At 36.3% G+C, this 15,626-nt stretch overlaps 1 protein-coding gene across 1 annotated transcript in view; it reads right to left on the reverse strand.

Moving 5' to 3' along the window:
* The window catches only part of Bckdhb (branched chain keto acid dehydrogenase E1 subunit beta), a 189,557-nt gene that overhangs the window by 135,061 nt on the left and 38,870 nt on the right, over positions 1-15,626 (reverse strand). The window contains exons 4-6 of the mRNA XM_076859981.1: positions 5,771-5,904; positions 5,375-5,530; positions 2,859-2,967 (exon numbers count right to left, since the gene is read on the reverse strand). Coding sequence (XP_076716096.1) covers positions 2,859-2,967; positions 5,375-5,530; positions 5,771-5,904 — 399 coding nt within the window. The remainder of the gene's footprint in view (positions 1-2,858; positions 2,968-5,374; positions 5,531-5,770; positions 5,905-15,626) is intronic.

A 15,626-nucleotide genomic window follows, 5' to 3' on the forward strand; every position in this document is an offset into this window, starting at 1 on the left:
TGTCTCAAGGTGTCTGACAATACTACCCCACAGGTTTTGTGAAAAACACTTGGAATATGTCCAATATCTGGCTCCAGAGACAGACTCTGGATTTGAATCCTGGTGTGTAACTTTAACAAGCTTTTAACTTTCCTACTCTTCAAGTTCCTCATCTATAAAATGCTTATAATGATAAAATTTACCTGATAAGGTAACTGTGAGAATTCAATTGAATAGTTCACATGTCTTCACAATATAGGACTATGTCCAGCACCTCAGTGTTCAGAAAGTGCTTCAAAACCAGGCACAAAGGCATATGTCTGAAATCCCAGAGACTAAGGAAGCTGAGGCAGGAGGATCAAATGTCCGAGGCCAGGCTCAAGATCTTGTCTCAAAATAATATAAAATTAAAAGGGCCTCAGCTGTAGATCAGAGGTAGAGAGACCCTGAGTTTAATCCCTAGTACTGAACAAAAATTTTTAAAAAGTCTTAAAACTAGGCAAATACAACATGGATTATCTCACTTAATCCTCTCAGCAACCTTATAAGACTGAATAAAAAAGATGAAGGTTTCTACTTCAGTTATTAGAACAAAAAAATAAATAGCATCCATATTAAATTATGAAAGGCTATAGTTCATTGTGCTAATCTGATTGGGGATATTTTCCTTTGAAAAGAGAAGCATCTTTCCTCTAACCAAGATTATGTATTATGATCATCAAAATTGCCTGCCATACAAGTAAAATCTATAGGAGACTGAAACTCAAAGTAGGTTTAACTTAAAATGAGATTAAATGGAAGAAACTGGGGGAAATCATTCATAAATGAAGATTAGAGGAATAAAAGTAATTCAGGGCCCCAGTCTCTCAACAACCCAGGCAAACCCCCTCTAGACAGTGAGGTTCTGTCTCCTCATAGAAAATCCCGGAAAAGAAATCAGAATGGTTGGGCTTGAGCCACAAGGCTACATCTTGAGACCATGGAAGTCAGATGATGACCTGGAGCCTCCTCAGAACCACATGGAGTGAGGTACAAGCACTGGAGATGGGGAAAATGTGGTTCCAGGAAAAGAAGGACCAAGAGGTGCTGAGATCATTGGGAGAGCCATGCCCTACAACTCTAAGCCGAAGGCTTGAATTTGCCTCTGTAATGGAATTGTTTCTGAACAGGACTTAGTAATATAAATGTTACAGATTTCAGTGGAAAGTGTACATTATGGGTAAGTTCTTAGAGCTGACAAGTTAACTTTTTTAGATGCCTAATATTTTATTCTCCTAAGGAAATCTGCACCCAGAATCCTTAAAACATTTGTTTCTGGAATTTTGTATAGAATACTGCTTCAGACATGAGAAAACATCTCTACTTTAATAATACTGCAGAAGTTTGTAAAACAATGGCAGTTTTCAAAACAGACAACAATGAGGAACATTTATTCATCAACAGAGAATGGATAAAGTGAGGCTGTGTGACCCATGAATAAACTGTAATACATGCATGCAATGAATAGTCATACCAAGGACTGTGACTTATTCAGAAACATTTTATATGCCTCAGTTGTTCAGATGTTCTTTTCCTCATAGCCAAGAAGCATTGCTCAATTAATTCATGGACAAAGCAGACTCCAGATATTTGGTTACAGTATATTAATTCTATTTACAGGCCATCAGCTTGGTGATAAGAGAAGAGGCAAGTTTGTTTCCTTAGTAGTAACAATGATAGTACTTGGAATAATAATGGAAATAACTGCCATATCTTGGAAGTAATATAATAACAATAAAAAAGGGTTATTCATACAATGAAATGGCAATGTTTACTACTTACTATAACATTCTAATACTGTACAACTGTGTTCAATATTCATTGCAATGGTAATAAGCAATGAATATTCACACAATGGACTGCTACTCAGCAATGAAAAGGGAATAAACTCAATGGTACAATTCAACATGTATGAATCTAACATTAGCTTGAACAAAAGAAGTCAAACACACAAGAGACTATATACTGTGTGATTCCATTTCTATAATGCCCAAAAACATGTACACATAATCTAAAAGCAATCAGGAAGCATCTGAGCTTGGAGCAAGGAGAATGGATTTGGCAGGAAGTAATGGGAAGAGACTTACAGGAATGATTAAAATCTATTATGTTGTTTTGCATAGTGATTACATGAAAGTATAGGGCAGTCAAAAACCCTTAAAATTGAACACTTAATATCTGTGCATTTCATTGTACATAAATTACACCAAAATAAAAACATGTTTTAAATTTAACTTTTCAAGGAAAAGAGTGATTTGCCAGAATAATTTTCTTAAATTCAAAACAAAATATACTTTGGACAGAACAAATCATTTGATATTTGAAATTTCCATTACAGCTAAGAAATCAGTGGTCGCACATGTGTTTATAGTTATGATTCTGAGTTAACAGGAGGGTGAACAGCATCTCAGTCTGCTGTAGACAGTGACCCCAGCGTAGACCTGATATCACAGCATACCTGCTAACAGTGCCTCCCTCACGGTTAGAAGTAATTTAACTTAGAAGACACTTATGGTCACTTTAGCCAAAGGGGAATTTAGATACTATATTGTATAGTAACTCATGCTTTTTCATTCCACCCACATTTACTTAGTACCCACATACAGCTCCTTTGTTCTTGCTACCACTTCACAGTGAACTTTTTGTTTCTAAAACCAAAATATAAAACAGCTAGATGAATTTTCCCTAAACAAAATTTACACCTATGGATACACTAAACAGAAGAAATCAATCAGAATTTTTTCTACATGAAAAGTATAAACCCAGCTATTAAAAAGTTAAAATTTCTTAAGCTATGAAAAACAAAGCATATATTCACAAGTATAAAACAAAACCTTTACCTGCTGCTCTGTAAAGGATTTTAGGTTCAAAAAATATACAAGGATTTTTGTCCTCTATGCATGACAAAAGAAGTCCCTTGGCCTGGAAAGGGCTTCTGGGTATGACCACCTGCAAAAACAGATTTTTTTAAAAAAACACAATTTTAGTAAAAATGTATCCCAATAAACCTGTTTATAAGGGTTGATATTAAAGTAATCAACTTTAACTAAAAATAGAAATTGATTCTTTATTTAACCTAATTACTATTATAAAATTCGCAAATTATCTAAAAAGTTCCTATCATTCAACAAATATTTATAAGATGACTTCCATGATCTGATAACTAAGATACATCTCTTCTCTTAAGGAGATGACTTACCTATTTAAAAAATGAAAAGAATCCACAAAGAGCATATATGGAAGCAAAAAAATAAAATCGTCAATATCAACCTGTCTTTACCTATTAAGTAATCTCTTCTACTAATATTCTCCAGCTACATGAAAAGTGCAAGTAACTATCTTCTCAACTTTAACACACCAAAATTTCCTTCCTCCCCATGAAAACTGCAGTCTTCATCTCATGAATGGAAAAGTAACCACTGAATTTTATGATCCAGGCACATTATGCCCAGTTTTGTCAGAGTAAAAAACAACATGTTCATGCTTCCAGGTGACAGGAAATGGCTCCAAGTCCTTGAAAACCAGGGTGATGATGAAGAAGACGATGGCCATGGGAAAGGGCAGGTGGTAATCTGCCAAGCACTGTGTGGATTAACTCATATTCACAGCACCCTCATGAGGAAGCTAGTATTACTTTTCTCACTTTAGATATAGAGAGTGAGGCATAAAGAGACAAGGAGAAGCTTGCCCAAGGTCAGACGGCTTCCCAGAACCAGGATTCTCACCCAAAGATGGGGGCTACAGCCTGAGGTCTTATATACAGTGTTGCCTGAAATCACAAACTTGTGTCTTAATTCTTAGTGACTCTAAAATAATTGTATGACAACAAGGATTACATAGGAAGAATTATTTTTAAAAATAAGCCTGAATTTATCACAGAGATTCAAATAAGATTCATTGGGCAAACTACATGGGCTTTCAAGGTCATTTTTATGTCCTTTTTATTGAAGGAATTTTATTTAAAAAATAAAATAGCAGCATAAATCTAGTTCGTTTTCTGTATACAGGCTTCTGAACACAGAATAACCACATCACATAGTATGTTTATTTTATATTCCTACTTTTCAGTTTCTCTTTTTCTGCTTTCTCATATATTTACTTTTAACCTTTTTTATTATACGTATATTTTCATTTGATGTGGGAAACAGAAAGCAGAAGAAAGAAAGAGGACAGGGAAAGAGAAGTTAGGGAACTGAGAAAAGGTCTGCTATTTAAAACACTGAGTGATGCTACAAACATTAAATAGGAATTAACGTTCAGCTCAAACAAAAAATAGCTGTTGTCTCTAATGGAACAGTTGTCCTAGCCTACAACTTCTAGCTCATACTGAGCCAGCACAGAGCCACCACTCAGATAGGAAAAACCTCATAGCTTTTGTCTGTGGAAAAAAACAAACCAGAATAAAACACATGCTCACAACCAAACAATGTCATCAAGAACAAACATCTCCATATTGAGATATCTGTGAGTTTCTATGATTCCCTGGAAAGATGTTCAGTAAATAAGAAATAGAAAAGATGATGATAGAGCAAAATATTAACATAAAATACTCAAAATAATTTTATTATCAAAAAACTAAGCTCCTGTGAAGGCCAATCATAACAGGAAGATGTTTCCAAGTTAATTGTTTAAGACAGCATTACCTTACTGTAGATTAGGAAAATTACATCTAGGTAAGAGCATTCTCCCCATCTATGAACTAATACCAAGTATCATATCCCACTGACTTCAAGGTAAATGTAAACTAAATGGCAGACTTATTTAAATCATCTCAAAATCAGTTAAGTGAGAAAAACCCAGTAGAGAGAAACATAAGGCTTTGAAAGAGGAGTAAGACAAACCAATGATGTTCTCAGTTGTATTCTTTGAAATCTATGATGTCAATTATTGCCAATGTCAAGCCAGTATTACTTCAAAAAGAACAATCTGTTAAACTGGGCATTGGATTTAAAAGAAATACCAGCCTCCCTGATTTGGGGTGGGGGAGAGCCCCGCAGGGAGTAGGGGGCTGTGTTTGTTTGCAGTACTGGGGATTAACCCCAGGGATGTTCTATCACTGAGCCACATCCCCAGCCCTTTTTATTTTTTATTTTGAGACAGGGTCTTATTAAGTTGCTAAGGCTGGCCTCAAACATGCAATTCCCCTGCCTCAGCTTCCTGAACATGCAATCCCCTTCCCTCAACTTGGATTACAGGTAGTATGCACCAACATTCCAGCATACCTTACTTAACAGTTAAATTAACATAAATTCCAAAATCCTGTTTGTCCCCAGATGAACACATTAGTTAATATTAACAGAAGCAACCAAATGGAAATATCAAATGAGGATCTAATCAAGTAAATAAATGAGTATACCTTGATTCCTGGGCAATGGGCAAAAAAAGCTTCAGGACTCTGAGAATGATAAAGAGCCCCATGGCCAACACAGCCCCAAGGGGCCCGAATGGTGAGGCTTCCACAGTTGAAAAGATCCCCAGAGCGATAGCGATACTTGGCAGCTTCGTTAACAATCTGGGAAGAAGGAGAGAAGGCACATGTTGCAATGAGTCCTTCCTTCCCAATCCATCTTCTAAAATCATCTATTAGAACTTTGATTATATTTCCATTAGAAAGTTATAACTGTAAAACACTAAGTTAGGGTTAAAAAAATGTGCTTAAGATGGACAATGGGAAGATGGATGCAATACTTCAATACTTTCTGGACTTAGCAACCTCATGAATGCTCTTTACAATAAAACATGAAGCACTTACCTGATCAAAAGCAGGGAAAATGTAATCTGCAAACTGAATTTCAGCAATAGCAGTAGCACCAGTGACTGCAAGTCCAATTCCAAAACCAACAATTCCTTGCTCACACAATGGAGTATTAAAAACTCTGTCTTTTCCTTAAAAAAAAAAAAAAAAAGGAGGAAAAGAGTAGACAACATGATACATGTGACTAATATAATGCATAGCACATCTAAAAATTCAGTAAGTTAATAATTGTAAAATGGAGAACTACAGAAGACATAGAGGAAACAGATAATAAATAGATGGGGATTGATTTAAAAGTAATCAGCTATTATATTAACTGTAAGTAATCAAATGTTTCCATTGAAACACTGTCACAACAGAATAAAATAAAGCAAAACCCAATCATTTAAAACATAAAGACAAATTTTAAACAAAAAGAAGAAAAAAATACACAATGAAAAACATAATCAAAAGTAAGCTGATATTACTGTTAATAGCAGACAAAGCCAACCTCAGGGTGAAAGGCATTACCAAAATTAAGAGGCAAAGTTTATATAGTTGAAGGGTTTGATTCACAAGAAAGACACAACAATCCTAAACCAAAATGTATCTGACAATAGACTCCAAATAAATGGGGAAAATCAACATAACAAAAAGGAGAAATGGGCAAAGTCACAATATAATAGGGAGATATTTAACATACCCATTCTAATAACTGACAGAAAGCATACCAAGAAAAAGGTTTAAAAGTATACAAGATGTGGACATGATTATAACTGACATACACAGGACATTACATCCAACAGCTAGGAATACAAACCCTTTTAAAGTAAACAGAGGCCACTTACATTAACTGTCCATATACTAAGCTATAAATCCTATTTCATTAGCTTTTAAAGAATTAAAATCATACAAGGTATATTCTCTGATCATGGTGGAATTAAGCAATAATTAACAAAGGAAAATTTAAAATCGTGGGCATACCAGGGATAGTGGTGCATGCCTATAATCCCAGAGGCTTGGGAGGCTAAGGCAGGAGGATCAAGAGTTCAAAGCCAGACTCAGGAAAAGCGCACAGCTAAGCAACTCAGTGAGACCCTGTTTCTTAAGAAAATACAAAATAGGGCTGGGGATGTGGCTCAGTGGTCAAGTGCCCCTGAGTTCAATTCCCGGTACCAAAATTCCTAGTCAGCTCTCTCTTAGGACCCCTCCCTGTGGAAGTTATGCTTCCTGTTTCAAAATGAAATTGTTACTTTGCTCTCAAAAAAAATCCTTATGCTAAATATATACCTCAACATATTGAAGCTCTAAAGACAATGGCAGAGTTGCCTCTTTCAGACTAAACCTCTGGCACTGAATGGTTATAAATTCTAGGCAAAATGGAGACAGCTAGAAGTCAAACAAACAGACTCAATCTTTTTTTTTTTTAATTTTTTTTTAGTTGTAAATGGACACAATACCTTTATTTATTTTTATGTGGTGCTGAGGATTGTACCCAGTGTTTCATGCATGTGAAGCAAGTGCTCCACCACCAAGCTATAACCCCAGCCCCAGACTCAATCTTAATTGGGGTCGGAGAACCCTGCCTGGGGCTGCCAGTGGCTGGAAATGGAAGATGTAAAGCCCTTAAAGAAGGCATAAGTGGTGGTGCCCCAAACTTGACACAAACAGCTCAAACACTCAATGACCCCTATACCTCCAGGACCCTCCAAAAAAATCCAACAGAAAATAACCTCTGAAAGCGGAAAGAGCTGAGCAGAAATTTCATCTGTGCCCAATGAAGCGGTGACAGAATGAGTGTAAGACTAAATTAGAGGAGTTCAATATACCCCTCTGGCTTCTCATCAAACCACAGGTACAACTTTATTAACATACCACTCAATTGTCATTTAAAATTTTACCACCTCTCAGATACTGCTGGCATTTTATGACAAATTCATTTCACACCAAATTCTAATTTGGGGGACTGAGTGGATGTAAACAATGGCCACAGTCTGGCCAGGTAGACAAATGTTTTGTGACAGATCTGATAGTCATACTTCATTTCTATAACCCAGGGCCATCAGTTCTTCTTAGTACATAGAATTCACTTTCAGCTCAACCATTTTCTTTGAATATAAACCACAAATAGGGCAGGTGTGGGAAATGCCAACTAGACACATCTTATAGTTTGAAACTCTAAAAGCAGCTGCAAAAACTTAAAAGCATGATTCATACTCATCATGATCTATGACTATCTTCTGAAAGTGTGACCTCAATTCCTCACAATCCCATGTGACAGCAAGTAGCTTGATAATTTTTAAAAATCTATGATTCCTTTAAACTAAGAACAATTCAGCGGTAGAAATGAACATAAATTCTAGTAGGCAGCAGCAGAATCCACATTCCTGGAACACCTGATCCACCTTATCCAAACAAGGAGCATTCTTATTTATTCCTTGATGCTTCAAACCCACAGGATGCAGGAATTTTTGATCTTTGTAAGAAAATATAGCCACTAGAAGGCAGAAAAAATAGTAGATTTCTCAGAACTCTTTTGCTCCAAAGGAAGTAGTCCAACAAATATCTCCAATGTGTTTGCCTGATATAAAAGGAAGTGTTTCAATGTGAAAAATCTGTTTTTGTTTTCTCCCAAATATTGATGGAGGGTAGAAATAGTAATAAGGTGCATAATATTAATAACTTCCTCTCTCATAATGCAATTAACACAATGTAAAGTTCACGCACAGACTAGATGGTAGATGAATTAATACAGTGATTACACTATGAGACAAGGCAGACCAGGATTTAGGTGTTATCTGCACAAATGACTAACATTCCCTAAGACTCTGCTCCTTACATGTAACAGAAAAATCATGATGTTGAAAAGACAAATAATTCAGACATTCCCTTGACAAATGTTTATATAGCATTTAACATACAAACACTTTTTTCTGCATGTTAAGGAAAACAACAGTAAGAAAAATGAAACAATTTTTATCTTCATGAAGTTCATATTCTAGTTAAGGGAAACATATGATAAAAACAAAATAAAGAAGTAAAATAATTTATGGTGGTAAATGCTGTGGAGAAGAGCAAGACAGAGAGTGGTGCAGGGTGGGACTATTGTGATCTCAAATAGGGAGATGGAAATCAGGAAGGCCTCTGAAAGGCAACATTTAAGAAAAGAATTGGAAAAAAAAATGAGGAGTTTACTATACGTATATTCAAGGGAACAGACGTCTGGGCAGAGTGATCAGCAAGAACAAAGACTTTGGTAAAATCAAGGTTAGCACATCAGAGAGCAAGTGGGTATGAGAAACCCTGGCAAGACACAAACTCAAGAGTAATGAAGATGAGATGAAGAGGCAGCGGGATCAGCAGGGCCTGTGGACCACGGTGTTTACTTTCACTGAGGAGAACCAGTGAGTCAGAAAGCAGGTAAGGGAGGGAAACAGGAAGCCATACAGCAAAGCCCTGCTGTCCTCTGAATCCCATTTCAACAGGATCCCCTCTGGCTGGTATTCTGTGAATAGCCTGTCAACAGCAAGGGAGGGCCCAGCAAGGCTGATTACAGGATAGTGTGATATTCCCAGCCAGAGATGATGAAGCATGATAACAGAGAAGGTGAGACTGGATATATTCTAAAATCAAAGTCAAAAAGATGTGCTGATAAAATTCATGTAGACTGTGAGTCAGAGAAATGCTAAGGATGATTCAAAGGCTTTTGGCCTGAGTAACCTGAGTGGAGAGTTCAGTTTGGGAGATGTTTACTGTGAGATGCCTTCAGATGGAAGGTAGAACTGTCAGTTAGACTGCTGGATATGAGAAAGAAGCCTCCAGCATAATGAATGGGATAGGATAAAATTACTTAGTAAATTAAAATGAAGGACACAAGAGTGGTTGTGGATGCTCCAATATTAAGAGAACAGCAGGTGATGGATAAGCAGGCCAAAGAGTTAGGAGGAAAACTAGAAAAATGCTGGCCTAGAGGCCAAGTGAAGAAAGCATTTCCACTGAAGAAAGTGACCAGTGATCAACTTTTGTCATGCACTATTAGACAGTGAGATGAGGGCTGAGAATTTCATCACTGATGACCCTGTCATGACAGTTTCTACAAAGTAGGAGGAAGGGAGAAAACAAAAGCTTAACTATAGTAAAGTCAAATGAGAAATTGAAGAAAATGAGTAGTTACAAGTACGTGAAGAAATTCTGCTATAAAGAAGAGAAGGGCAGCAGTCATCAGCTGGAGGGAACAGTATAGAATAGAAAAAATAACATATTTGCATACCAATGGGAATGATGTGTAGAGAAGGGGAAACTGATAAATTTGAGAAAATTACTGAAATGGAGAGAAGTAGTAATGACAGGAACCATATCTTTGAGAAGGAGACTGCAGAGGAAGGGGTTCAGGTGCCTGATATTCATTCAAAGTCCAGGAGTCAAGGAGCATAAGGGCACTGATGCCAGCACATGGACACAGTCAGAGGTGAGGGGTGCCCAAGCGCTCTAGAGTGGCAGTTACTTATATTTTTCAATAAAATAAGAAACTAGATTATTAATGAGGAAGGATGGGAAAAGCCATTTGAAGGAATACACAAGACTGAATGGACAAAAGAATATGCGTGGATGGGTAGCATATGGATGGTAGAGTGGCCCCTGGAGGTAACTAGTCTTGAACTCAGGGTGCAACCAGTTGATGCTGCTCCAGCAACATAGAGCAAAGGGAAGTTGGGTTTAGAGAGAGATGCTGGATTTAAGTAGAACTGGATTTTGACATGGACTCTAAGGTGGGTATATAAAGGAAGAAAGGTCACTGGAGAAGACAAAGACAATAACAGGGTGGTGAAATCTGTGGCTTTAGGAATCATAAAGGTCAAAAGATTGCTGTAGTAATGGTACCAGAGCAGGGAGCTGGAGAAGTTCAAGGCTGAGGTCAAGAGTTGGGAATGCTCAACTGAGATTATGGAGAGACTGCAGTCACTGATAATGATAAAAGTATGAATGATCAGCTAAGGTAGGATGAAGGACAAGATCACAAGAGGAGAGAAGGACAAGAAACTAAGAAGCCGAAATATTGGAAAGACTGATCATGTAGACAGTGACGGGAGAACAAAGAGGATAGAGTAAGGCGAGGAACAAAGAACTGGAATAGGTCAGTAGATGAAAAGGAAGGGCAGTGAGAGTTGCTTATCACTTACCTGGCACAATGAAAGTATTTAACAAATATTTATTATAAAAGGATAAATTAGAAAATGGGAGGTAGGTTTAGAAATCTACTTTTTAAGTCTTTTTCTACCTTCTGAGACGACTAAACTTGGCTTTTGGGTATTTGGAATAAAATTTTTCAAATTCTATGTTGTATATATGTAATAATACAATGATCTTTAATCCAGGTAGTATGAAAATATGGATATCCCTGGGCTGGGCACAATGGCACATGCCTATAATTAAAGCTACTCGGGACGCTGAGACAGGAGGTTCACAAGTTCAAGTCCAGTCTGGAAAACATAAAAAGATCCTGTCTCAAATTCTTAAAATAAAATAAAGGGCTGAGAATTAGCTTAGTGGCAGAGCACTTGCCTAGCATGCACAAAGCCCTGGGATTAATACATAGCACTGCAGAAAAATAAATAAATAAGATATCCTTGAAATATACTGTGGTTTAAAATAGTCACCTGTGTGATAACTGAAATGTAGAATTAACTTATGGAATCCCTATGTCTTAAAGGCAGTTGAAGTCCATAATGAAAGAGTGAGTTTCTAAGGCTCAAAGTTGCAAAGAAGAATCTGTATCAAAGTGCTATAAATTAAGCTCAACAAATATTTAATGTTACGTACTCTGACTTCATATGAAGGAAAAATCAGGCTTCATCTCTAACAGCTACTGAATGCCTAACAGCTTGGACTGCATCCGAAAAACAGTAAACACTATCTGGATCGCATCTTTCTAAATCTCAGACAAGCTTTAATGTTTTATTCTAGAAAACAAAGGTAAAAGATATTCATAAAACATGAATTCTCTTGCATTTTGCTTCTCCTGCTTAAATTTTAAGCTACATCTTTAACTCCATGATCCCCTGAGTCAATGAAAATATGTGTAGAATGCCAGATGGCTGGCTGATTATATATTTGCCTGGTCAAGTTCTCATTTGTGGAAAATCAAGCATAAAGTCATACCACCACTAATAGTGTTCTTTTGTAAGGAAAAGAGGATTAAGAAGTTCTCCATCACTGACAGTGCACCCTGTTAAAGATATTGTCCGCTACATGGTGCCAAACATCAAAATAAAACCAGCAGTTGATTTCTCTTGCCAAAGAATTAGAGATGGGCAAAACTGAGTCCAGCAGTAAGCCCTCTTCCCATCCAACATTTGGCCAAAATTGAAAACCAGAATCAGCAAAGAGCAAACAACAATTAAGAAAAAGAAGGGGCCTTGAGATAACCTCCTGGTAGGGTAAGGAAATTACTGAGTACCTCTATCTCTTCTTTCCCTAGACATTTTTTCAGAAACCATACCTAATTTCAGAGTTTTACTTGTAAACAAGTATCATTCCAAATTATATAAATCTACCAGGAGTAGAATTAAATTTTTCTTTTTCCCACTAAAATTTCTGGAAAGTAGGTTCAAAAGTACCCATTCCAAGCTGGATAGAGTGGCACATCCCTATAATAATCCCAGGAACTCAGGAGGGATGATGCAGGAGGATCACAAGTTTGAAGCCTGCCTTAGCAACTTAGTGAGACTCTCAGCAACTTAGCAAGACTGTCTCAAATTAAAAACTAAAGGGGCTAGGGTTATAGTTCAGTGGTAAAGCACCCCTGAGTTCAAACCCAACACCAATAAAAAAAAAATTAATAGATTAACATAGATGTTAATTGAGCCTCAGCAAGTAATTCTAGGCAAAAAGGACTGTCCTGGGTAAACATAGATTTATAGTCACCTTATTATTCGAGGTTAGTAATATTAACACCTAAGTGAAAGGTAATAAAAGTAAAAAAAAAAAATAATACTGCCCTAACTCATATCTAATCTACCATATATTTAGTCTCCTAAATTAGGCTACTCATTATCCAGTGCAAGAAAATAAAAGAAAGCTGAATGAGCAATTCAGCCATCATGTAGTGGTTATAGCTGCTGCCTAGGTCAGACACTGATGCACATAGCCAAGATTGTCCATTTTGGAAGATCACTCAGTTTGTTGTTCTGCCTACTGAGAATGCTACTGCTGACAGGTATCAGCCATCCACCCCTTTGGAGACTACTTCAGCTACAGTGAACCACCCAGCCTGAGGTCATGCTTGGTAGCCCCCACATATTGATCAGTCAATGTGAGAATACAAAGACTTGGTCATTTCAGCTCAACTAGGTACAACTCAGAAGGGTCATTCTGACTGCAGAAATACCACAGGGTTGGCCAAGGCTTTCATTGGTTGTGCATCACTTCTGGACATGTCCTTCTGTCCAGTTGTTTCAGTGGACACCAGCTCTACTTTTATGATTCCAGAACAGGCCAGATTCCAAGGCTTCCAGATTGAAACAGTGACATTCTTTCAAGTATAGATTTCAGACAGGGCTGTTTATGAACCTTATCCTGTAGATTCTACCTCTTTTTTTAAACATTCCTACACAAAAGATTTGGGGCATTATAATGAGTAAGAAAAGACAACTAAAGAAAATCAATCAGGAGCAAATGTATGTAGCTAGAAAATGTTTATTAAACACAAAAGTCCCTTTGTAATCAATGAGTCTTCAATTTTGGATGAAGACCAATGCATAGATACAGCAAAGCCCAAATCAGTTCAAAAGAGCCAAAGAATGACTGAACAAAGTCACCTCTTTGACTGAGAACACAGACTGTGTCTCATTTACTTTTGGATATCCATTAATACCCAGCATGATATCCTAAACTTAGCAGTCATTGGATAGAATTATGTGAAAGAACAAGTTTAAAAGATGCATTATTTGGGGCTAAAATGACATTTTTGTCTGTGACAATCATGATATAGTAATGTCCCACCACATACACAGGACAGTAAGGCAGACAGGAGTTGAACTAAAACTTAGCCACAATTAAGTAATATCAACACCTACGTGGAAAAGTAGGAACTAGATTTGATGATGAAATAAAAATGTTCCATGATAAACAAATTAAAAGAATTTATAGCTAGAAAACCAATAATACAAAACATCCTCAGCAAAATATTCCATGAAGAGGAAACAAAAAACAATAATGAAAATCAGCAGAGGGAGGTAATACCCTAAAGGGAAAACTAATCAAAGAAAACAAGTCAAGTTTAATAACAAAAATAAATGATGTGGCTGTGAATACAAACCATGTCTTAATAATAACCCTGAATGTTAATGGCCTAAATTCACCAATCAAAAGACTTAGGCTAGCAGGTTGGATTAAAAAAAAAAAAAGACCCAATAATATGCTGCCTCCAGGAGACTCATTTGATAGAAAAAGACATTCACAAACTGAAGGTGAAAGAAAGGTTGGGAAAATCATACCACTCACATGGACTGCGGAAGCAAACAGAGGTTTCCATCCTCATATCAAATAAAGTAGACTTCAAGCCAAAGTTAATCCAAAGGGATAAAAAAGGACATGTCATACTGCTCAAGGGAACCATACACCAACAAGACATAACAATTATAAATATATATACCCCAAACAATGGAGCAGCTAAGTTCATAAAACAAATTCTTCTCAAGTTCAAGAGTCAAATGATCATAACACAATAATCTTGGGTGACTTAATACACCTGCCTCACCACTGGATTTATCTTCCAAACAAAAGTTGAATAAAGAAACCATAGATCTCAATAATATAATCAATTACTTTGGCTTACTGACATATATAGAATATTTCATCCTTCATCAAGCAAATACACTTTCTTCTCAGCAGCACATGGATCCTTCTCTAAAATAGACCATATATTATGCCACAAAGCAACTCTTAGCAAATACAAGATAGCAGAGATACTACCCTGCATTTTATCAGATAATAACGGAATGAAATTAGAAATCAATGACAAAATAAAAAATAAAAATTACTCCAACACCTAGAGACTAAACAATATGCTACTGAATGAACAATGGGTTGAAAAGACATCAAGGAAGAGATTTAAAAAATTCTTAGAGGTAAATGAGAACATAGCCACAACATACCGAAATCTCCAGGACACTATGAAAGCAGTATTAAGAGGAAAGTTCACTGCATGCAGTTCATTCCTTATAAGAAGAAATAGTCAACAAATAAATGACCTAACAGTGCATCTCAAAGCCCTAGAAAACGAAGAACAAATAAACACCAAAAGTAGTAGAAGGCAGGAAATAATTAAAATTAGAGCTGAAATCAATGAAATTGAAACAAAAGAAACAATTGAAAAAAATGACAAAACAAAAAGTTGGTTCTTTGAAAAAAATAAATAAAATTGACAGACCCTTAGCTACACTAACAAAGAGAAGGAGAGAGAAAACTCAAATTACCAACATACGTGATGAACAACATAATATCACAAGAGAAATATAGAAATATAGAGAAATATAGAGGATAATTAGAAATTAATTTCAAATTTTGTACTCCAATAAAAATAGAAGATATTGAAGGCATCAACAAATTTCTAGAGTCATATGATTTGTCCAAATTGAATCAGGATGATACACACAATTTAAACAGACCAATATCAAGCAATAAAATATAAGATGCCATCAGAAGGGACTAATTAATTAACACATGAAATTTTTCACTGAAATAAAGGGAAAATGTGAAAGTGAATAGACACCACAGACTCACCCCAGCATACAGATGAGAACTATATTCAATCATCGCTAATACCTAGAAGAGACCCTTGAATAGATTTTTTTTTTTTTTTTTTTTTTTTTGG

Source organism: Callospermophilus lateralis, chromosome 6 (genome assembly GCF_048772815.1).
Source record: "Callospermophilus lateralis isolate mCalLat2 chromosome 6, mCalLat2.hap1, whole genome shotgun sequence".
In the NCBI taxonomy this organism is placed as follows: domain Eukaryota; kingdom Metazoa; phylum Chordata; class Mammalia; order Rodentia; family Sciuridae; genus Callospermophilus; species Callospermophilus lateralis.